This window comes from Cheilinus undulatus, linkage group 5, assembly GCF_018320785.1.
Source record: "Cheilinus undulatus linkage group 5, ASM1832078v1, whole genome shotgun sequence".
NCBI classification, from domain to species: domain Eukaryota; kingdom Metazoa; phylum Chordata; class Actinopteri; order Labriformes; family Labridae; genus Cheilinus; species Cheilinus undulatus.
In genome coordinates, this window is record NC_054869.1 from 14,438,005 (window position 1) to 14,462,263 (window position 24,259).

At 38.7% G+C, this 24,259-nt stretch overlaps 2 protein-coding genes across 3 annotated transcripts in view; both read left to right on the forward strand.

Annotated features, from left to right (window-relative positions):
• The first annotated feature begins 687 nt into the window (after positions 1-687).
• Positions 688-7,369, forward strand: egr3 (early growth response 3). Of its 2 annotated transcripts, XM_041786497.1 has the most exons (3): positions 688-748; positions 1,653-2,374; positions 4,917-7,369. In XM_041786497.1, exons 2-3 carry the CDS (start codon positions 2,221-2,223, stop codon positions 5,993-5,995), a joined length of 1,233 nt encoding a protein of 410 aa, XP_041642431.1. In that variant the 5' UTR covers positions 688-748; positions 1,653-2,220; the 3' UTR covers positions 5,996-7,369. The 2 variants fall into 2 exon arrangements, with proteins under 2 accessions (XP_041642431.1, XP_041642432.1); XM_041786498.1 differs by lacking the exons at positions 688-748; positions 1,653-2,374 and adding an exon at positions 4,715-4,784.
• A 3,358-nt stretch (positions 7,370-10,727) lies between these two features.
• The window catches only part of bin3 (bridging integrator 3), a 46,083-nt gene continuing 32,551 nt past the window's right edge, over positions 10,728-24,259 (forward strand). The window contains exon 1 of the mRNA XM_041788517.1: positions 10,728-10,868. Within this exon, the coding sequence (XP_041644451.1) occupies positions 10,861-10,868 (8 nt within the window). The 5' untranslated portion in view covers positions 10,728-10,860. The remainder of the gene's footprint in view (positions 10,869-24,259) is intronic.

Consider the following 24,259-nt stretch of genomic DNA (forward strand, 5'->3'; position numbering starts at 1 on the left):
GCTGAAAACAACAAACCCAGGGGGAATTATATTTAATAGTACATTTGATAGCTGCTATATTATGTTGCAAATGACACATTTTATTTTTAACTATCAGAACTGTCACATATGAAGAACTCTACATTGAAAAATGTAAGGACAAAGTCTGCCTCTGCGGTGTGCAGGTAATGACATGTCTGACACCTACCTGATGGCAGACATTAAAAATAACTACAGAACTAGTCACTCTTCATGTGGATGGTTACATTTGCTTTTGCGAGTCATAAAGAGGCCTCTGTTTTAATTTTAGTACATACTATAGCCAGCTAAAGACTCCTCATAGGAGCCTCAAAAACCAAATTTCACAGTGACAGAATACCAACAACAAAAACTAATGTTTGAGTGAGGTCTGATCATCTTTGCAGATGGACATATTTCATCACTAAGCTCAGCTCAAACACATCTTGTTTTTGGCAAATTTAACTTGTGCCTTTTGACCTGGACCAATGTGCGAATGGAGTGAGTCAGTATGAGGCAGATGATGAAGTCAACATAGAAAGTGGTTTGACTAAAAAAAAAGTGATGAATTTGGAATCAAGTCCATCAGGATGATTGTTGTCTCGTTTTGCTGATTGCAGGTACAGGACGCCCGGAGGACTGTGTCTGCTGTGCCCGCTGGTCCGTCTGCTCCTCATAAAGCACTCACAGTATACACTGAGGACTTGCCTGTGGTAATGAGACACACAGGATCACTGGCTGCTCTGTTTGTGTAAGCCCCCTAAACACAGAGCATGATTCAGACTAATTCTCCCACACACTCTGTTTACACTTCTGCTTCATTGAGGTACTATTAATTTCTCAGGTCTGAATATTCAAGCTCTGACATTTCATTCAATATTTCCTGTGATTTTTTTGCAGAGGCCTGTGTGTGCTTTATGTTGTTGCAGCCACAGCAGAAAATAGGTAGAGTTCACACCAAATCCTCACTAAACTATTATGTGAAAGTGATACACGAGAATAGTCCCACGCTGTGTGTGCTTCTTTTTGTGTAACCTGATTCATGAGGGGATTTTTAGAAACATAACGAAGCAACCAGTGGTGCTATTTTTTTTCACAAGTTGTCAAACTGGTGAAATAGTGATCCATGACGCGCTGTCCACTGTCATCTCTGAGCGTCTGTGGCTTCCGATCACTTTTCCACTACTACTTCACCCGGAACTCACATAACCAAATACGGACACGAAAGGGGCGGGGCCGGACACTGCCTTATTTGGAGTTCCACTTAAGCGGTCATTTGGGCTCCAAGTCAAAGCAAGCCTCTTGGATTTACAAAGAGCTCGCAATATTTACAAGCGATTAACTCCGTCAATTACGGCCTTTGTGAGAGTGGCTGCATGGGGAGAGGGTTTAGAAGCAGTCTACGCTGCACAGAGAGCCCATGCTCACTAAAACACTTATAAAGTCAGTGAATTAATTAGAAAAGTTGTTTCAAAGTTAACCACCAAAACACCCCTACGAAAAACAAATGACGTTTCAAACGTGTATTTCACGAAGCAGAAGGGCTCTATTTCTCTTTCTACTAACTCACACTGTTGTATAAACAGCACCCAGTGTGCCTGATAGTCTACAAGACAACAATAAAGATAACTGCCTGTCATGTTTTCCACAAACAGGACAGAGGAGGTCCACCGGCTCACCCAGAAGAAGGACCCTGCTGGAGGTGCCATGAAGATTTAGTCAACTTTATCTCTCCGTCGGAGCCTTTTGCCTTCACTGTAGTTTCCACCGACTGACGCGCGGAGAGCCTTGCACTGGGCGCTCTGTCCATATATGGTCATCTACGTCACTCAAAGGTTCCATCCCCCTATTTAATACAGGCAAACTGGAGTCCCCTATCCAGCTCCAATAGAGCAAGTAGAGCCGCTCTTGTGCAACCAACACCACCACCACCTCCTCCATTGATTCACAGACTTCAAATTCCCCCACAAGCAGCCCATCAGCTTCCACTGTGATCACATTAATAACAACAATAGCCCGTGATCACACAGGAGGAGAGACCCGGCGCTGCTCGTCCTCCGCGGGATACTTGGATAAGCTACAGAAACAGGATCCATCCCTGCTCCTCTCTCCTTTTTTTTCCTCACCTGTGTTTTCCACTTTGAGAACACTCGCCTTTCTGTTTTTTGCTCCTTGGATACCTGCGCGTTGTCCCTCATAAATGTCGGACTGAATCTAACTGCTATGACAGGGAAACTAGCGGAGAAGCTCCCTCTTACCATGAGCAGTTTAATAAACACGATCCCTGACAGTCTGTACCCAGAAGAGGACATCCCGACGTCTATGAATATTTTCACCAGTACGGAATCTATTAACCACTACTCACAGATGAACACAGGTAAGAGTGGACTCTACTTTTTTTCGAACGTGTGTGTGTGTGTGTTTTCGTTAAAGTGCTGCAAAGTACGGCGTGCGCGAGGCAACAGTTGTCTCTGGGCATGGAGCACCTGTTTGCGCTCTGGCTGTTGCGCACAAAGGCAGATTCCCCGTACAGTGTACTTTTTAGGATCAGGTGTAACAGTACCTGTCATGAATCAGATTCTTAAATCACTTCTCATAGGGTCGACTGTATAATCGGTTTGTTTGTTTGCTTCACCCTCAGCACCTTCCGTAGGACCGAAATGTCAAAAAATAAGCGCACCGTGAAAAAGGGCGAGTGGACTCATTTTTAAAGTCGTTAAAAATATTTACGTTATTTAAATTCAAGCAAACCCCAGTGTTTTTACAGCGCTTCTTAATATCATAATGTGACCTGTGTTTTTGAGGAAATCTGAGCGGCTGAGAAAATCAATGTGGCTCTTTTACGCACTAAAAACGCGCTCGGCTCTGACTGAAACTGAAATGTGTAGGTTCTGAGAAAACGTGTCTAATTAAAGTGGTTAAACCGCAAATGGCACGGATTAATTCTCCTGATATCCACGCGAAAAGACGGGTCAACTACTTTAGACAATGACTTTCATTCACAACTCTTTAACATGTCACAGATTGGATTTCAGTAGGCGTGTGTGTGGCTGCTTTTCCCTATATGAAACATATTTAAACGCTAGGCCCCTGACACATTTTACACCACGAGGCCGAGGATATGGATTTGTACATTTCCATATGAGGGTAAATTCCCTTTTAATTCCGCTCCATTCATAAAGATGACTTTTGTTGTTTGGGTTGTGTTGGCATTAAATCAATCACTAATTGTCCGGGCTCACCTTCTGAGGTGATGGGTCAGTGATGCGCAAAATATCCCAATATCCCGGTGTAGCTAAGGACATCAGCAGTGATGCTATGGCCACAGATCAGATTTTACATCCTAAAAATTCAAATAATTTTAATTCCAAATTAAATAAACACAGCAGTTTGAATTAACTCGAAATATATTCCCCTTTTCACCAAGGACGCGTGCGTCAATATATTTTCCCAGCGCCAGATTTTATAAATAGTGTGTTTCCTTTCTTATATGTGATTTAAAATAATCCTGTTGCAAGAACATGAATTATATCCACTTTAAGCACGGGAAAAATGTATTTTATGTCATCTTTTTTCAGGAGATTTTAAACAAACTGAATGATTCCAAATAGAGAAAGGAGATGTGGAAAAGTGCAGCTGATTGTTTTTTAATGAAGTCTGATCTTTTCAAAATTACCACAATTAACACAAAAGAAGATACATGTAATTTTTGCAGATGTGCTGTTTTTAATAGCTCAAATAAATATATTTAAGAGTGCCACGCTGTGATTGTACAGGTAGAGCAGGTGTGTGCTCTGCTCTTCACTTCTGACCTCTAAAACAAACTGTTCAATGCCCTTTATTCTGTTTAAATATCCAACTGCTCAAATTACCTCAAAATCATTTCAGTAAAAACATTAATATCAGCTCAGGCTTCTTCTCTAAATGTCATCCATGCTTTCAAACTCATGCCACATGTGTCACGCTTCCTATATGTCACGTTTTTAAAGGGATGGTGAAATATATGTAATTTTGCTTTTGTTTGTTTCATTATGATTCGCCTTTAGCCAAATTCCAGCAGGCTGTAATTACTGGGAGTGAATATATGAGCACCCCTGTGTGTGATTTTCTGCAAATGAAAAAAAAGACGTCTGTTTAAACTTCTGTTTAAGAAAGAAATCTCTCTAAATGTCTCACATTAAGCTCCACCAGCACGATCAGTACGTAAATGCATCCCCATTAAGCATTTGATAGGTTTAATATCATCTCTGAAAATAAGTTGTGTGAGGGTGTGTGTCTTCAGTGTGAAGTGTAACATTCTGTACAATTAAAATATCAAGGAAATTTGTGCAAGCAGTGTTAAGCTCTCCAATGCAGAGACTGGAAAGGAAACACGTGAAATTTTACCCCCATTATGTGCAGATGTTCTTTGCTGCAAATGTGTTTTGAATCCTTGAGCGTGATAGATGTGGCGTCTGCCTTATAATCCTCCCCGCTGTAAAGAAATCAGATCTTGCCATTCAGTTTGGCTGTCCTCCTGAGGGACACAATGACTGGATCAAAGGGGGTGTTTAGGTCTTGATTTATGAGGGCTTGTGGGATCTGAGAGAGAGAGAGACACCACTGTCTCACATGCAGCAGTCACTCACTTAACTTACAGGTCTGACAGCGCTCACATTTCTTTATGAACTCCACTGGACTTCTTTTATTTTTCAGCTCTTGTTGGTAAACTATTGCAGAGACATGCAGGAAACTTGAATTTTGGGCAAACTAAGGACCGTCACTTCAAGTTCAAACAGCTTGATAAAGTGAATTTTCTAGATTTTTTTTTATCATTTCTGCCACAGTGTCACTTGTGTAGGATTTCCCTCCTAATTTATTGTAGTTTGTATTTTTGTTGAACTCTTCTTGACATATCTTTTATTTCTGCTTTAATCTAGATAATATCATGGATCTGGGCATGGGGAGTGAGAAGACATCAGCAGAGATTCAGTATGGATCCAGCTTTCAGTCCAACCGCAGCGGGCAGACTGTCACCTATCTGGGGAAGTTTGCCTTTGACACCCCTCCGTCAGGTGGCATCGGTGGCTCCGGCTGGTGCTCTGACAACAACATCATCAGCCTCGTCAGCGCGGGGATCCTGGGCGTTTCTCCATCACCTGGCACAGTAACGACGCAGACATCATCCTCCGCAGCCAGCATGGGCGGACAGACATCAGACATGGAGCAGGTATACGGTCCTCCTCTGCCTGCATACTCCACCTGCGGCGACCTGTACCAGGACCAGGTCTCCTTCCACCACAGCCCGGCCACCAGCACGGCGCTCGCCTACCCTGGCAATGACTATCACTCCACATCCAAAGCCCCCATGGATGGAAGCCTTTTCTCCATGATCCCTGACTACAACCTTTTCCATCATCAGGGGGAGGTTGGAGTGATGGAGCACAAGCCCTTCCAGACAATGGACCCCATCCGAGTCAACCCTCCACCCATCACCCCCCTGGAGACCATCAGAGCGTTCAAAGACAAGCAGCAGATTCACCCAGGTTTCATCGGCGGGCAGCAGCACCCTCCTCAGCACCACCCACCGCCACAGACTCTCACCCTCAAACCCATCCGGCCGAGGAAGTACCCCAACCGCCCCAGCAAAACCCCCGTCCACGAACGTCCGCACGCCTGTCCCGCAGAGAACTGTGACAGACGCTTCTCGCGTTCAGACGAGCTCACACGTCACCTCCGCATCCACACAGGTCACAAACCCTTCCAGTGCAGAATATGCATGCGCTCCTTCAGCCGGAGCGACCACCTGACCACGCACATCCGCACGCACACGGGGGAGAAACCCTTCTCCTGTGAGTTCTGTGGACGCAAGTTTGCCAGGAGTGACGAGAGAAAGAGACATGCAAAGGTTCACCTGAAACAGAAGGACAAGAAGCCGACTGATAAGAACAGTGGGGCTGCTGGGAGCCACAGCTCGCCTCCCAGCTCCTGTGGGGGGCCGACAGTGGGGACATCATGACCGTCACTGTGTGCACATGGACTGGACTCTCACCATGCCCCACAGAGAGACTAAAGGAAGACAGGACCACGTCCACTATGAGATAAATAGGTGACTCTTTTCCTCTCTTTTACATCGCCTGCTCTTATCAGTTCCTTCTATTTTGAGATGGATGCCTTTAGTTAAAGAGAGCCTCAGCTACTGTAACACAGTGCCAACACAAAGAAGGGCACCATGGCACATTCTGTCCAAAAGGCCACTGTGTATCTGTAAGGTTTGGTGTGGATACACTTTTGTAAATTTTATCAAGAATTTCTAAATTGGAAGGAAGCCTGAATCCATCACAGGGGTCAAACAGACAAAAATACAGTGGAGCTTATAGTTAAAGGGTGAGTTGTCTGAGAGGTATGCATTAATTTTATTAGGCTGTTTAAAAGTGCAATTGGTTATATTTGTGTACTGTCATGGATACCTTATTAGTGGCACTTGACTGTCTTTTTGTTGTTTTTTTGTTGAGGTGTTGTGTTTTTTATTTTATATTTGAATGTTCTTTTTTTCTAAAGAATGTGCCAAATGTATTGTGGTAATACAGCCAACCTTGTTCTTATTATTGTGCCTGACATTTGCCAAACATAGCAGTAATATCAGCTTAGCACACGTGTTGAGTTCAAGCAATCAGATCTCACATTTTTCTGCACAATTTGGTGAAATAACGACTGAATGGGTTACACAAAGCACACCGATGTCCTGTCCTGTAACCTGTACTGATAAAACAAACATGCCTGCAGCATTCAATGCCTTTGCCAATACTTATTTATTTGTAGTCACTGAGAGACACTGTGTATTTTTGTTGCCTTTTTCCATGGTGGCTTTTTGTGGTTCTACCAGATATAATTTCTGTTGCTTTTTGTTTTGAAAGCTCACCAATAATGTTCATTTCATAGTTTCTTGAGTTCAGCAATTATATGCAATACATTCATGACACATGCACCAACCCCTAAATCAAATGACTAAAAGCACAGTTAGAGAGACTGAACTACTTTAATATATGACACTGGGTTGCAAACCAGCAGTAAATGAGAGCATTCACAGTGTAAAAAGAGTTTGGTTGAAGTCGCCAAAAGAAAAGCAGCATAATATAAGGGAAATAAGAAAGTGTCCAAATCCATGTTTACATTTTTTAATACAGTAAGACTGAGACTGAGTTGTAAACTACGGAGTTGTTGTTTTTGTACAGAATACAAACATGTATGCAGGTAGCTAAAGTAGAAGTTTCACTTTTGTACTAAACTGTCAAATGCACCATAACTCAGTATTAAATTGTGCATATATGTGCATGCTTTCATGCACACTATGTAAATACAAATGTCTGCATAAACAAGAACTTTCAATTGACTGAATGCTTGTGCAGAATGTGTCTTTCAAGCTTTTAGTAATGTAGTTATAATACAGAATATTTTGTTGTCCAAACATTTTGGAGCACTATAATAGTGCCAAATATGGTGTATCATCTTCTATAAGAGAAAAAAAGAATGAGAGCACTTGCACCATGTGTACGCTTTAAAATGGTTAATAGAAGCACTTCTTCAAATAAACAAGATTTTTTACATTATGTGTACCTCCATTATAATCAAGGTTATTCAGTCAACACAGCTTCTAACTTGTATGGAAAACAGTCATTCCCAGACAGACAGAAAGAAGATGAAAAGATTGGATCTTTTTCTGGTTTCATTATATAAGTGCACACAATGCCAGTATTTTTCTGATATGGTTTCTTCTTGATCTTAGTTCTGACAGAAGAAAATGGCTCCAATACCCTGGGAATTGTATTATAAATGTAAAACAATTGCACAAAAATGACCAACACAGTGTCAATTTGTCAATATTTTATCATAGATTAACTTTGCAAAGCAGGAAGACTTTCTATTTTTAAGACCTAATTATGACTGTGAGACGAATGCAAATTCAACCTCTTTTTTCATTCAGGTGGGGCATTTTCATCAATGACAATTAATTTATTAGACTTGTGATTATAAATAAAATAAAGTTTATCCACCATTTTTTAAACTGCAGAATGATAAATGTTGCATTTTAAAATTCAGGAATTGTTTTCTTCTGTCAAGCCCAGTATGTAACCCATATGTCAGAAACACTGGTGCTGCTTTGAAGGCAGATCATTCACTTTTTCCCCGTTACTGTTAATTTATCATTTTTGGTGCCGTTTTCTAAAACAGTTTTGGAATGATTCCTTATATGTAGTGTCAAAACAGCAAATACATCTTTAATTTCAATACTAACATTCTTCTTCCATCCACTTTGACAGACAATATTTGTGGTTAATGGAAGTGCTCTCTGACTATTAAGGAGTGTAGGCTGTATGCCAGGCAGAGAATTCATATCAGCATTGTTATCAGCGAGGAAAAAAACAGTATTGTACTGGTCAGTAGACACAACAATCAGACTTAAAAAGAGTATCGACTGACAACTGCAAAGGCCAAAAAAAAGGTTGAGGAAAGCAGTGCCACAGAGAACACAGTGCATACAGAAACGAGCTTCCAAGGCCATGCTTTCCCTTTCCTGTTACAACCAGTTTTCACTGCTCGGCTTCCTGGCAAGTGTCCACTTATTTTCCAATTAATGTGGCCTCAGAGAGTCTTTTCTCAGCTCATCTACATGCTTAAATGAACAGACCTCCTTGCACTTTTTTGTATAGTTTAAAAGTTCACACTCCCTGTAACATCCAACTATAAATCGAAAGTTTAGTATCATACAAATGCATTATTTTATTTCAAGAATGGTCAGCAACAAATGAAACTTTTTCTGAGCACAATGACATGAGATGAAGAAAGCAAGCAAGTTACTACTTGCTACAAAACATACTGAAAATTCCCATCCTTTAACATTGTGTCATATCACTATTATCGAAATGAAAAGGACTCAGAGATATATATTTGGGATATTACCAGTGAAATTTTGCATTGAGTTAATTTCCCTAATTTAAACATCATGTAGCAGACAGTCTCATGAAGTCAGCACTTAATATAGCGTAACCAAGACTAAGAGAAGTACAAAATGTTTATGTGTGTTGTTTTCTTAGAAAAATTAGGTGTTGGCCTTTATTTTCAATGAATAATTCTTACTTTATTTGACCAAATACAATGCTCTTTTGTGCTCTTCATTTGACACTTTGCTGGTGAGAGTGGATGTCTGTATTTATGATAAATAGAATGTGGCCTCCTTCTCAGAGAAAAATGTGTTTATGTTGCTGTGTTTTAAGGACCGATGCAGAGTCAGGCGGAGGCTACACCAAACTATCTCCACATCTAAATGAAGCCATGTAATTACAACTTTGCAAACTCAATATTTCATCAGTCGTGTCATCTCACTGTGTTTGTCACTTTTGTTGTTTGACACTTTTGTAAAGGACAGATTTTGTAAAATTTATATGACCCCACTCCCTCAACAACAATACAGGTTGCACCATGTTCCTCTGCACAATAATCCTTGTGTGTAATGTGTGAATGTTAAAGATATATGTGGATGTTAATTCAGAATCAGCCCCCTCTTAATTGTGCTTCTCCAACAATAATTTATGTAATTTTTTAAATGTTTTATTGTCCAAAGGTGGGCGGCAGAACACTCTGAAATTGGAATTTGCCTCATCCTCGTTCTTTGCTCCATGTTGGATCAGAGCCAATATCAGCAGCCATCTTTGTGCCAAACTGGGTTGCAGGGTTGGCTGATCAAAAACAATATGTGATGAGATCTCCACAAAAGCAACAAATCATAAATGTGACCTCAGTCCGCTTGCAGTTGAAGGCAGCCTTGTGCTAATGTTTGTGTTTAACTGTTTGATTTAGTCTCCGGAAAGTTAGCCTTAGGCAGTACAGGAAGGCTTGGGCTCATTTGTGACAATTAAAAAATAAACCTTTTTTTAAACACCTCACTTTTAAAGAGATTACAATAACGTGTAGATATAATAGGCTACTCTTGTCATTTCATGGACTACAGGGTGGCTTCAGGGATTTTGTGGTCTTCAACAGTGACACTATGGTGTTCAGATGGAGTCGATGCTCACTGTTTTCTGTTGTGTTGTGTTTCCTTTTCATTGCAGTATATCCTCATGTTTGCATGTGCACGGAAATGTTCCAAAGTGCTGCCCTCAGACACTGTGGGTGGTGCTCATTTCTTTATTATGCATGAAAATAAAAGTCACAATGGGTGAAATGGGATAAACCTGACAACAATTCAAGACAGACAATTGAAAACACACACTGGGATAGCTGTTCTGTTGGCTTTTTTTTCTTTGAGAAAACAAGGGGTCTTGTTTAAAATGTTGTGGATGTCTTTAGCCTATTTCATGTTTTTATTACCTTATAATAAGGTCCTTTTATGATGAGCTGAATATTGAAATGAATTTTACTATATCCTTGTGATGGGGAGATGTGCTCCCCTGTTTACTTGGCACTTCAGTTTGTTGTAATGCAATTGTTTTGTTATTTCTATGTAAGTACTTGAATAAAGAAAAATATCACTTGCCTTCGGTTCACTTCAGTCCCTGCGTGTACCCGCCCAATGTACTCCCCGTGCGCGTGCACGCGCACGTCATTTTATAAAATAAGTAGGAATTATACATGGTCTCACTCTTAAAATAAAAGATACACACCTGTTAGACACGCGATGTGAATACTCATAGTGACGAAATAAAAGGTAGGTGTAAGTTTTGTCGCTTGTCCTGTTTTGTGGAAAAACTTCCTCAGAGGAAGCACGAGCTGCTTAGCTCCGGACTTCCTGTTTCATGCTCGGCTGTTGGCAGCTAGAGAGGGATGAGGTCCACGAAAGATAATAAAACTACTCAATGAAACCGGAATTAAAGAGCACTCAAAATGAGCTGGTATGTATGTTGTCTATATTCCTTATTTAATTTATAACATTTAAAGTTTGGCCAAAAAATAGACATTAATACACACCGAAGCTAGATAGCTTGTCGACATGGCTCCGGCTATTTCCTGCTAGCGCTACTCAGAGAGTAAACAGAACTGGAGTTAGCGATAGCTCATTAAACTCACAACTAACTAATTTAAACCTCTGCTAAAGATGCGTTCAGCAGGTCGTCGATGGTTTTCAGCTACGTGTTTAAACAATTTATTTTAAAAAATCAACTGGTTGTAAACTCCGAACTAAAGACTGATAAAGTCGAGTTTTAGCTAACTATTGCTAACAGTTCATAGTTGAGGCTAGGTCGGCTCGGTAAATAACGTGAATAATAATCTTAAAGGACGAAACACCACTTTGAAATTAAAACGATAGCTGCTTGCTCGCATAGTTTGATTAAACATTTCTTAAACATGGGGTGTAAACACTGGAGAGCTGTTGACTCAACAGGGTGACTGCTGAATACAGTTAAAGGGATTTAATCAGCCGTTGGTAGTGACCAACGGTTGCAGGCTAATGATAGCGTTTGACATGTAGTTGAGGATGTTTGCTATCTCATTACCTCTGTGTAGATATACGATAATAGTAATGTAGGGTCTGGGGGAGTAGGTTGGTAAGCAGATAATGTTATTTCCTCGAAAGTAGGTGGGTAGGTCAGTGTGTTGAAACCCATAACATGCTTACTGACAGGCTATCAATAATGCTAGGCGTTTCATCAAGTGCATGTCGACATTTAGGGTATCCAAATGCTTCGACATTATAAAGATTTGCAGCTAATACAAACTTGGTTGGTGTTGGACGGGCTTTCACAAACTGGCTGCTTGTCCATTAGTCTAAGTGACTTACTGAAAGTAATGGAAGCCATTTAACTTCTCAGAGTTCAAGAGCAGTTTTAAAGGGCATATCAAAACAGTTAGCACACCCCATTTTGGATGTATTTTGACATATTTGCCTGTCTATATAGCTCCACAATGAATTTTATTAAAGCTAAGATGATCATTCCATAATCTATTTGCAGCATGGAAAAGTAGTTTGTCATGAAGTTTGGTTGGCAGTTAGTATTTAAATTTATTTTTGAGCAATTTAACAATTTTTTAAATAATCCTCAAGGGTTTATGCTGATAATGTTGTGATAAAAGTAGTCTGTTGATTTCAACCCAAGCAATTAGGGATGCACAGATACTGATGACAGTATCAGGTATGCTGATATCAAGTCTGAAGACATACTCATACTCATAAGAAATCGCAGATATTGTACTCAGTATCATTGAAGCATGATGTTAGCCTCTCATGTGGGAGTGTGTCAAAGTTGGGGCCATGTATGCAGTTTGGGGATATTTAAACATAAATGAGGATGACACAAGCAGAGGAGAATGAAAACTGCACTAATAAATTAAGTGGCAGGATAAAGAACGTCTAATAAAATGTTGAACAAATGTTTCGAATTATTCTAAGAACAGTGATGATATTATTAAGCACTTAATTTATGTCCTCTGCATTGGTGAGTACTCACAATGTAAGTAGTGGTCATACTCATACTTGATCTGGAAAATATGATGTGTTACAGGGCTGGGAGATATCTTGAGATTTTAATTTATATCGATATATTTTTGTACAAGATGTGACACAGGACAAAATTGTTATATTGATATAATTAGTTTTACGTTAAAATACTTGCACGCGAGTCGCCATTTGGCCTACTTCTATTGACTCTGTGTTACTCTTTGTCCTTCCCCGCCTCCCTTGCCCTCCGAGACTTCAGAAACTCAAAAGCCCACCCCTCCCTCCCCCTCCGAGACCATACGAAACTCAGGGAGCCCTCCTCAGTCTCTCTACACTGTTTGATCTAATTGACTGTACATCATTTTAAAGCAAAAATCAAACTGTAGACTAACAGCGCTGCTTGCTCTCTCTCTCTCTCTCCCTCATTACCTCTGCCAAGGATGTTATGTGATCGGCAGGGTTTGTTAGTTTGTTTGTTAGCAACATAACTCAAAAAGTTATGCATGGATTTTGATGAAATTTTCAGGAAATGTCAAAAATGGCATAGAATTGATTAGATTTTGGGAGTGATCCGGATCACCGTCCGGATCCAGGAATTTTTTAAAGGATTCTTTACTATTGGGAGATAGGGCTAATGGTGGAGGTCTGCACTCTCCGAGTGCTTTTCTATCAGCAATAAATAAATTAAAAAACTAGTTGGGCTTTTGTTATTAGTAGGTGCCAAAAAAGTTGGAATCCTGGATCTGCGCCTGGTCCGTCCTGATTTCACTCGGGAACTCCACCTGTGCACAACTATGGGTGGGGGGTGTCAGTAGAAGAAGGGGTAAATCCACCTGGCAAATCACACCTGCAAACCTCTTTGACATCAGCGTGGCGCACTTGGAGGTGGGGCTGACTCAATTTTGCCCTGCAGGACTATTTGAGCATTGCTTGGCTTGGCCAAACTGATGATAGAAAAGCAAATCACCGCGGCTTGGTTTGGCTTGGCAAGGCCAAAAGTCATAGTGGAAAAGCCCCATTGTAGGGTTGTCATGATGCCAGAATTTAAAACTTTGATAAGATACTCTAAAAATGATGGATGCACAATGTTATCAAAATTATATTAGTAGAGGCAGATATTAGCTTAAAAAGTGAATTATCAGTATCTGCCGATATTTACATTTATCATATATATTTTTTCTATAAAAATCTGCCTTTATCAGCAGTAAATATTGGCCATACAAAGAAAAAGGCTAAGTCAATTTAGTTTTGGGCTGGACCAACAAACTTACTTGTGCTGAAGTGTTTTTCTTTATTCATCATCATTCCTTACACTGAAGGTGTGTTTTTAAGGCCTGAAGTATGTTTACACTGAAGCTTTAAATTGTGTTTTAAGGACTGAAGCTTTTCATTTGGACTTCATTTAAATATCGATGTCGGAATATGCTAAAATCATTTTGTAAATGGCGGCAAATCAGATATCAGCAAAAATCCAATATTGTGCATCCCTGTTAAGTATTAAATATTGTCAACACCTGTTTCAATACTGTTGCAACAAAAATGGAAGTACTTGGCATCCAATATAGGGTATTTTTTTGATTTTGGTAATCAGAGATTACAGGCAAACTTCTGTAAACTGTCTAAATTGCACAAAAACATTGCCATCATTTCTGTACTCACTGTTGCCATCATATTTGTGTAGGTTTGACACTGTGCAGGGATTTGCTTGTAATGTACAACAGATTCATTCCTCTAGTACACAACTCTTACGAAACTGTAGTAGTTTTTTAAATGTTTTGTAACCTTTAAATTAGGGATGCACAATATTTGATTTTTGCCCGTATCCAATATGCCTATATTTCCAAAATCATTGTAGCCGATACCGATATTGAAACAGGTATATGAAATTAAAGTTCAGACCTGAAATATTGGTTCTTATGACAGTAACTTTAAAGTTTGAGGAATGAGGATAAACAAAGAAAAAGACATGCAAGACCCTAACCCTGCATATATAGCCCATGAATGCTGAATTTCACAGCTAATAAATCAGTGGTATATATTGGCAGAAATTTTATATATGACAATAAAAATAACTTTTTAAGCTGATTTCGTTAGTTTGGCTTTGACATACAATACAGATATCATGCTGATGATACATGGCACTGAAAAAGTAAGTCATTTTGACAACCTTATATATGCAGTATATGATTATTCCTTTCAAGATCTGGACATTTTAATTCAATGAAGTGATTTTTTTTTTATGGAGCCACAGATGACGATAGATATGTGTGTTCAGTGAATGAAGAGAGGTGGTATGAACAGTTGGTTTTATGACATAGTCTGCATGGATGATCTGCACAGATATTCGCTGAATCTGCAAGTCTCCTAATGGGAGATCTTCCATCCAGCTGGTGATGTCCATGAGAAAGTAAACAACAGCAAACAAGGCTGTGCTGTCATTTTCAGCCAAATGACAACAAGAAAAAAAGTATTTGTACACTGATGAACATGTTTTGTTCATATCTGATTAGTGACTCTTTTCTCATATGAGTTTATTTAGATGATGTCCCTATATAATACACAGTGTGTTAGTTGGTTTACAGGCTCCCATCTGTGCTTGTTCCTGACCCAACTCAGGATCTCTCTGGAGAAAAGGAAAAATTCTCTTAGCCTTTAGTTTGAGAGACCACAAGGTCATTAGGGCTTGGCAATACCACTTAAAACTAATATTAATATCTTAGTATTCTTAAGCTATATAGCAATACACAATCTGTATCATGATATTTTGAAATATCCCCCTTTAAATTACTGTATAAATGTCTGATGCATAAAATGACACCAGTATGATGATTAAAGTAGACCCCTCTATATCTTCTATTGTCTATTATTGTGACTTAAAAGTTCTAAAATGTGTTCTCTGTTCTGTTTCTATTGCTGATTTTGGAAAAAATCTACATTATTTCACTGATTAAGGGTTAGGGAGACCTACACAAATACTAATCGCAAGATGCAGTGATGGTCAAACCACTGCTGTCTTGCGCGCCCCCCCCCCCCCTCCAATTCTCACAGCTTCGATTACAGTAGCCCCATTATCTGTGATGATGGGACTACTGGCAAGTTTCTGACAAGTGCCTTGCCATGAGACTATCTTTCAGACCTTGTGCATGTAGTTCTCCTTTGTGGTTATTTGGTTAAAAAAAAAAAAAAAGCTTGTTTAGGGACACAATCTTTTTAACTCCCAGCCTAGCAGTACATTACTTGTCTAAGTAATGTACTGCTAGGCTGAGATAAGGCTCACAGGTTCTGCTGTACCACACATCCATAGTTGTGGATAAGTGGGTCACATTTATTAACTGCTTGGCCAACTTTTCTCTTACTGACATGTACATCTCTGGGTCAGGTGTTCTTGATGATAGTTTAAATCCTGGCTTTTCAACAACACTCATAGGGGCCATGTTTTTGGCAATGTGTTGTGTTACTGCTGTTGTAATCTCATTGTAATCTTGTAATGTGGACAGTAAAAATAATCTATCGTCTGTTTCATGTCAAAAACCTGTGTTACAGTTTAACAAGTGACTAAACGCTGTGTGCATCTAACCTTGCAAAGCTCCCACCTGAACCGCTTGGGCCCAGTTAGAAAGTGACTGGACCAATCAGCGACGAGGGGCAGTACTTTCAGGCACGTCGGAGTCATGATGTAAGCAAGCAGCAACAAGAGGCTGGTGCAATTATGGCGCAAGAGCTTAGTGTAGATGCTACTAAAGCGATAAGCGCTTTTATCAGAACTGGATGGCATCTCTTCATTAAAAGAAGAACAGAGAACAGCATTGAGTTTTCTTTTCAAAAACATCATATACTGACATGTCTATAGTCACCATGGTTCGCATTATTCCTTGGTAGCTGCGCAAGCGCACCTCGGTCGGGGATACATCACATGCTTTGCTGTTCTAAATGGCCTGTAAAGTTGTGACAGAATGTTCATCCAATCACACTTGGAGTTTTTTTCAAAGCCTCTGTCCTTTCCCAAATGCTTAGTATTGAAGGTTTTCCAGATGGATGTGTGAAACACATCCATCTGGTGTGTCAGGTTAGTATGCATCTGGGTTAATAACAGATATCAAAAACGTACGCACCTTTCTTAGTTATCCATTATTGTCATATGTAAGACATAATGGAAGTTCAGTGTTTTAACATCTTTGTAACTATGATGACTGAAAATTTTAGCTCAAAAGTCACCTGTTAACATGGTGACTTGTTAGAATATAACACCTGTTCTTCTGCAGCATTGTCAACATTTAGGTCTTCAGATTTATGATCATTTTTTCACTGATATGTTTCTAATTAGTAAATTTCCTGCTTAAGTCAATTCATTTTATTCATATTAAATTATTTTGCAACTTGGCACATGTTAATATAATTTTGTGATGAGAATCCTTCTGAATCCATTCTGAATCATATCTTGACCCCCAGAATTGGACTTGAATCTTGAGATACTGGAAGATTCACATCTCTAGTAGCCAAACAAAGAAAGTGGGTTGAAGTCAGAAGACCTCAAGTTTATATTAAAGCTCCCTTGGCAATACATTTTTAAGTGATAATACAACATATGATATGTAATTATTCACTGTTAATTTATTTGGGTTTTTTTCAGCCAGACATTTTGGCCATTACTGTGTCTTTATCTCCATGTGATTCCAGGCCAAAAGTTGGTAAATACCAGCTAATGTAAACCCTGATGGTGATGGTATCATAAATCCTAACTGTTAACTAAGCAGGACTCTTTCTCTGCTTTAATTTCTTTGTAGTTTATTATCTGTTTATATCAGATTATTAAATTTAGCCGTATTCCTTTTGTAACTGTTAGTGTTTCATTCAGGATTCAGAGATGACAGGTTTTTTTTTAGAACAATCAAGAGAGGTTTTGCACAATTTCTTTATTGGGCAATTTTGTTTGGCAACTTGAAAAGAGGTTTTAATAATTTGAGTGTTTGAAGAAACTAAGTCACATAACAAACTTTTTAACTTCATCTGTGACGTTTATGTTCATTAACTCTTTCGAGAATAGGTTACCCATTCTTAGTGTCACTTAGGGAAGACTGTAGTCAAGTAGGAAAGACTGCGTCTTTCATTTCTGTCAAACGGTCAATAGCTGGCAAGCAACTCTTCTGCCAGCACGCACCGCCAAATACAAGGTCAAGAGTGGGGTGCTTGGCCAGTAAAAAGAGTCCTTTATGGGCTCTGCTGACTGATACATTCCAGTAGGGCCTGCACACTTGCTTCTGTGACGTAAGAGGTTTGACTTTTGGGTCATCATCAGAACAATTCCACTTCCCAACGTCTTCAACTGGTCCTCTGTGCTCCACGGAATATCCAAGGTCAAATGATGCACTATCCCTGTAATGGCGTACACATTTGCAGTTTTCGTGAAAAGCCATTGGTTCTTCCAGTTGGTGCATAATGTGTCCCGGATAGAGGGGACTGTTATGTCTTTGTTCTTGCCTACGTGCTCACTTGATGGCAGTGACGTTATGCCTATTAGAGCAAAGATCAGATAGCCCTGTAAATGCAAGTTGACTGGGTTACTGACAATGACATCAAATGAGTCAAATCAATTTTTTATGTATCTGGGAAAATGTAGACACAGACTAATATTTATATTCCCTCACGTTTATGCGGTTCTCTAAAATTCACACTCTCTGAAATTATTAACGTTTTTCTGTGAGCTGAATTATCGTCAGAATCTAGTCCTCTTCAAAATATACTGACCACGTGAAAACACTGAATATAAAAGTTTAATAGTAAAAATCAGTGTTGCTCAAACACACATCAGCACGATTAAAATCCTTTAGCTTGTAATCCCTTCAAAAGTGTAAAATGATGATAATGTGACTTTAAGCTTTTAGTGACTAAGTTTGTTGATAATTACAACCAAAACCATTTGATTTAATAAAATAATGAAAAATATAATAATTTAGAATATTTGTGTTACATTTTGTCATATTTTCTCTTATATTATTCTTTTTGTTGTTTCTGATAACCCAGGATGACACACTAAGATATCAAACAATGCTCAAATGTAGGGATATTACTAGGGCCGACACCTTCCAGTCATTTTGTCAGTGTCAGTCGATGACCTCTCATCCAGCCAAGATCCTGTTGGTCGGTTGGTTGCACCCGCAGGTGTGAGAGAGGAGCAGTGCAGTGCAATATAGGTAGAGAGGTATGGAGTTATATTTGTGCCTCATTTCTGAGAGCGCAGTGGGAAACTGAGTTCAGAAAAATATATTGAGCAAGCACAATATATTACATTATATTTCAGTGTTTTGCTTTGAATAACTTGGAAATAACATATACTCGACACAGAGATGCTTGATATTTGTATTGAAGTGGCACTGTGTGTGTTTCTGCTGCCTTCTGTCAGAGCATCAACTTTGCAGCCTGTTTAATTTACCAGTCAGCAAATACAAGTATTAAATCCCTTTATCGTCTCATTAAAATGTACATGCCAGCCTTAGTGTCTGCTATAGACAGAGAGCAGAAGTGAGAAAAGATGATGTCTTCTGATCATGAAATCCAGATCAGCTTACTTTTTTCACTTCACCTCAGTAAGTAAGCACTGCATGCTGTCGGATATATGCTCATTAATTACACAGCACAGGCAGGAACAAGTGAGTCCTCTTAGAAGTTCTCACTATCAAGGTTGTTATAGTTAACTAAAACGAACTAAAAACTAAAATTCAAAAATCAATTACTTAACTGAAACTAAATAAAAACGAAGCGTTACCAACCCCCCCCCCCCCCAAAAAAAAAAAAAAAACTAACTAAAACTGTATAGTGTGCTTACAAACCTAACTAAAATAAAACAAAATTGGGGACAAAATATCCTTAGTTTTAGTCTTTGACACAACCATACTGACTGGCACCAACACCCAAGTCTGGGGAGGTGAAAATTGTCTGATCTGATTGGTTAAGACTTAACACAGTGGTAGTTTTATGTCTGGAGTTGTATTCAGACATCATCATTAAATAAATAAATGATAAGTGAAGAGTAGCCTGTTTTAATATGTTTTTTAAAATGTGTGACGTTCACTCAGCCCCGACATCTATCCGCATAAAATTAAAACTAACACAAAAACTAAACTAAAACGAAGCATTTTTGCAAAATAAAAACTAAACAAAACTAACAAACCAGCAGTCAAAACTAATTAAAAGTAAACTAAAATCGTACACAGAGAGTGGAAACGAAATAAAAATAGAAACTAATGAAAAATCCAAAGCTATAATAACCTTGCTCACTATGAGTTTATACAAACAATGATCTGAAGAAATTTTGTAGGCTGTATGGTGCTAAACAGTTATCATGCCATGATCACGCAAATTTAACTGATTTTGAAATTAAGGGAAGGTTTTCTTCCCACTTTTTGTTGTTACCCAAATCATTTGGTTGGTGTGTAGGTGTAATTTCAGTCAACCAAGTTTTTCTTGGTTGACTACAGGCTTAGATTTTACCATGACTTACCATATAAATAATGTTTTTTTGCATACCCATGTGCTGGTGACTCAGCAGCGACAAAGAGGTGTCACCCCCTCACCATAAATCTTGTCAGCATACAGTAACATTTCTTCTCATCTCTCCTTGTTCAGTCATTGCTAAAGTGAACAGAGGTGCTGCATTTCAGGGTCCTTTCACAGGACGCTGGGCCAGATGGCTGCTCTCCTTACCTGTATGCAACCAAAATGTATTTAAAGTATTTGTATATATGATTTGTTTACCTTGATCCAAATACTGAATGTGATTCCAGCTGAATCTTGCTCCTGAGTGTGATGCAATGAACGAGCATGAAATGCTCTGTCAGTATTTTCTCAATGAACCACTCCAAAAACCTGTTGTTTAATTAGAAGAATTCATGTTAATAAGGTAAACCCTCCATTAAAATCACATTTTTTATTTTGTACTCTTTAGGTCTTCCTGTGTGTCAGCAGTAGGGATGGGCGATATGGACTAAAAAATTTATCACGACATTTTGCTGAATATATTGCGATAACGATATAAATCATGATAAAAAATAGCACCATTCAACGCAACCTTTTTGGCCAGGTAAAATGTATCAAATTGGCTGCTTAACTACACCAGCTACATATAAATATAGATATATAAATATATTTTATTTATATAGATAGATATCTAATCATGTAGGGATATTTTAGTAAAAAAAAAAAATATGTTGCTATGTTATCTGTCATATTATGTACATTCGATGTTATTGTAAATGTTACATTATGCTAACTTTATAGAAAATCTGCATGAGATGTGAGTTTTCTACTCATATTTTTCTAAATATTACACTTAGCGCTCTGTTATTTCCTCGTATAAATGGTGGGGCAGTGCGTAATTTCTGCAGCTGTAAAACAGAGGAATAGGGGATCGTAAAAGAAAGCACACTGTGGAAATTACCATCGTCTGCTCCACTTCTGATTTCCTTTAACCAAACCATTTCCAGATAATGGAGGTAGCTCCTCGTTCAGCAACAAACTCATCCTCTGTTTCAACTCCACCTTCAGCCATGTTTGTTATGTTTCTGCACGTGAGTTACGAGTGCGTCACAGTTGATGATGTAGGCTATGTGTGCGCGACAATTGCAGGCACATACGCCATCAACCATAGTTTATTGTTATTGTTGAATGCCGTTTTCTCATCTTGGAAAGTTTTTTTCACAGTATATGGCAAATGATAGGATATCACCCATTCCTAGTCAGGAGGTTGTTACAGTGCTATTTGTAGCTCTCAAAAAAGGCATGACACTTAGTTTTACTGTTGCTTTAACTTTAATTGCTTTAACTATTTCATGACTGAATATCTGTATTTGAAAAAAATTACATCTGTATTTTAACGTAGAATCAAATATTTTATTGTCTGCCCTGTCTTGTTTGTTCCTTAAACAAATAGGCTGTCACAATAAGAGGAACAGATACTTTCCACTACAGGACATACTTCATCTTCATTACAAGTTCAGAAAAAGTTTTTATACCGGTTTTGAATCGGTATCATCTCAAATGAGTTTAAAAAATTCAGAATATGGGCTATCAGCAATAATGTAATAGTATGCATTCCATAGTCTTTATCACACATGTTGTGTCATTGTATTTTTAGTGAAGCTTAGCCAAAATTTCCATTGTCTGCTGTATCCACCTTGATCTTCTCACAACTTTGTTAATGTGCTGTGTCACCAATGACATAATGTTGTGTTGGCTCAGCAGGTCCTGGCAGATATAGTTGGTACAACAGCAAAATTTTCACAGAGGTTGAATCCTGAATGATTTATGTTGATGTTAAGAACCAAAAAACAAACCTAAAGTTCACATGCCTTATGAAATCCACAAATCTTAGAAATTTGCAACTGGTTCTTCTTGATACCCAACCCTTCTAATTTTTCAAAATACTTTCAGTAAATTCCAAGACAACACTCAGCTTAACCACCCATGCCTGCCATCACCCAGCTTGAAGCTGTTTTCTGCAAATATAGGTCTGCAGCTTGTGTATTACAGAAGTTTTCTGTCTTCAGTTGTCTTGTGGCTGTGTCTCTGCCATGTCAGACACTAGTTCTAGGTTCACAGGACCTAACGTACCAATGTTTCTAAATGTGACAGCCCCTACAGAAATAATGCTCTGTGAAAAAACATTAGAAATGATTCTCACAGTGACTACCATCCTCCCTCTTTCTCAGTCTCTCCCTCTGGTTGCCTGCTACATTTTCCCTCTCCCTCCCTGAAGCACACTTCACTCTGAGTGTCTGCCAGTTCTCATGAGCAGTTGAAGAGTGACCATTTTTCTTTGGCTCCTTGTAGAAATGGATATACTCTGAATATATAAAATTAAGGAACATTTTTTTCCCAAGCAAATGTATGATTTGGTACATAAAAAAGGAAAATACACCTTAATACTGTTACATTTGTGCTGCCTCCCTTGATGTCACTGAGAAACAAATCCTGCCATGGTCAGGACTGCCAAAATGTAGAAAAAGAGAACATTGAAACCAAACATTTTCATGAAGCTTTTGGTGGCTGTATGGAACGCTTATATTTAAGTCTTAACTAATTCTCCATTGGGTCTTGGCTTGGAATATCATAATTTTATCCATGACACACCCTTCAAATGGGAGTAAACATCAAAAGCTGTTGCCAATCATTGTGCAATGCTGGTAAAAACTGTCCTACCAGATAAACCTTAACGAATAACCAGATCACTGAAAACATGACTGGGGCAAAAATTTTATAAAGAGGCTAAAGCACCATATCAGCAAAGTGAAGGTGTATTAAGAATTTTATAGAGACACAATCACAATGGCTGACATTTAGCAGTGTGCTATAAGGGAGTGAACCTTTCATTGTCTCATGATTCCATTCAATTCCAACTCTGGAGTCACAGTTCAAATCATAATTCAGAATCAATTTGCAATTCAAACAGATTCCTGATTCACAACACCTTCCCCATTTGTTATTTCAGATCTACTCTAGTCTGCTGTGCACCAAGGAGATGTAAATTGTTATTTTATGTTAAAAAACATATTAAGAGTTTAAGATAATGTAGTTCTTAGCCCTTATATATGTCACTTTTTATCAGGTGCTTACAAAAACTTTGATACACAAAGGAAAACCCTCAAACAAAGAACTTGATCACAAACTTGCTATTGTGAAAAAGTTTCTTGATCAAAAATGTAAATCCTTCACTGTTGATGCCGTAGGAGAACTGATATTTTTAGATGAAACAAATGATGGATTTTGTTGTCCCTTCAGTATTGGCTGGTAGATCTCCAGATTGGTAGTCAGTGGTTGTTGGCTGTTGTTCTAATGATTTTAATTCCTGGTGGTGGCGATGATGTGACCTCACACTTTTGACTCATTCCTTAAGTGCCTCACTTTCATTTAGCAGACTTAGCAGATTGAAAAAGTTGGGTCATACTTCCTCTGTCCTGGAGCAGTGGAATCCACTGAGCATCTTAGCACTTTTCTTTTGGTAAATACAGGGTGGAATGAGTGTGTCACATCTCCATGGATGCTGATAATACATCAGTAAGTCAGAGCCATGTAAACATTACCGACACTGAGAACTAGAGTTGCTAAAATTAGCTATGCAGCTAATGGGCCAGGTAAGCACACCTGCAGCAACGTGTGTACGAGGGAAGTTGGAGACGCTGCATGAAGTAAAATATCAGTAGTTAATTATTTACTTAGTTTATTTTGATCATGTAAAATCAAAATGAACGAAAATGGTTGTATACAGTCCCCTCCAAAAGTATTGAAAAGGTGGGCCCGATTCCTTTTTTTTTTTTTTTTGCTGTAACTATTTGCTGTAACTATTTGCTGTAACTATAAACATTCGGGTTTGACATCAAAAGATGAATATAAGACAATAGATCAACATTTCAGCTTTCATTTGCAGGTATTTACACCTGGATCTGATGAACCACTTTGAAGATAGCACTATTAGTCTAAACCCACCCATTTTTCATGTGAGCAAAAGTATCAAAACATTTGACTGTGTGTCCAATGACATTGATTATTCAAACGATACATAGCGCTGAATGTCCACGCTCAGTTTTAGATTTGGGTTTTGCCTTTGGAGACTGCATTTAAAGTTGAGAGGTGTAGCCAACATTAAAACCAGAGAGGTGTCTATTAGTGAAAAACAAGCAACTCTGAAGCTGAGAGAAGATGGCAAATCCATCAGAGCCATTTCACAAACATTGACCATAGCCCATACAACCATTTGGAATGTCCTAAAGAAGAAAGAAACCACTGGTTTATTACGTAACAGATGTTGAACAGGTAGACCAAGGTAAACCGCAGCAGTTGACGACAGAAACATTG

What these genes read in the sequence shown, in the direction of transcription:
- egr3 (XM_041786497.1), top strand. Translation starts at nt 2,221, where the DNA reads ATGACAGGGAAACTAGCGGAGAAGCTCCCTCTTACCATGAGCAGTTTA. An exon ending in CTACTCACAGATGAACACAG is followed by an intron (nt 2,375 to 4,916) that starts GTAAGAGTGGAC and finishes GCTTTAATCTAG; the next exon opens with ATAATATCATGGATCTGGGC.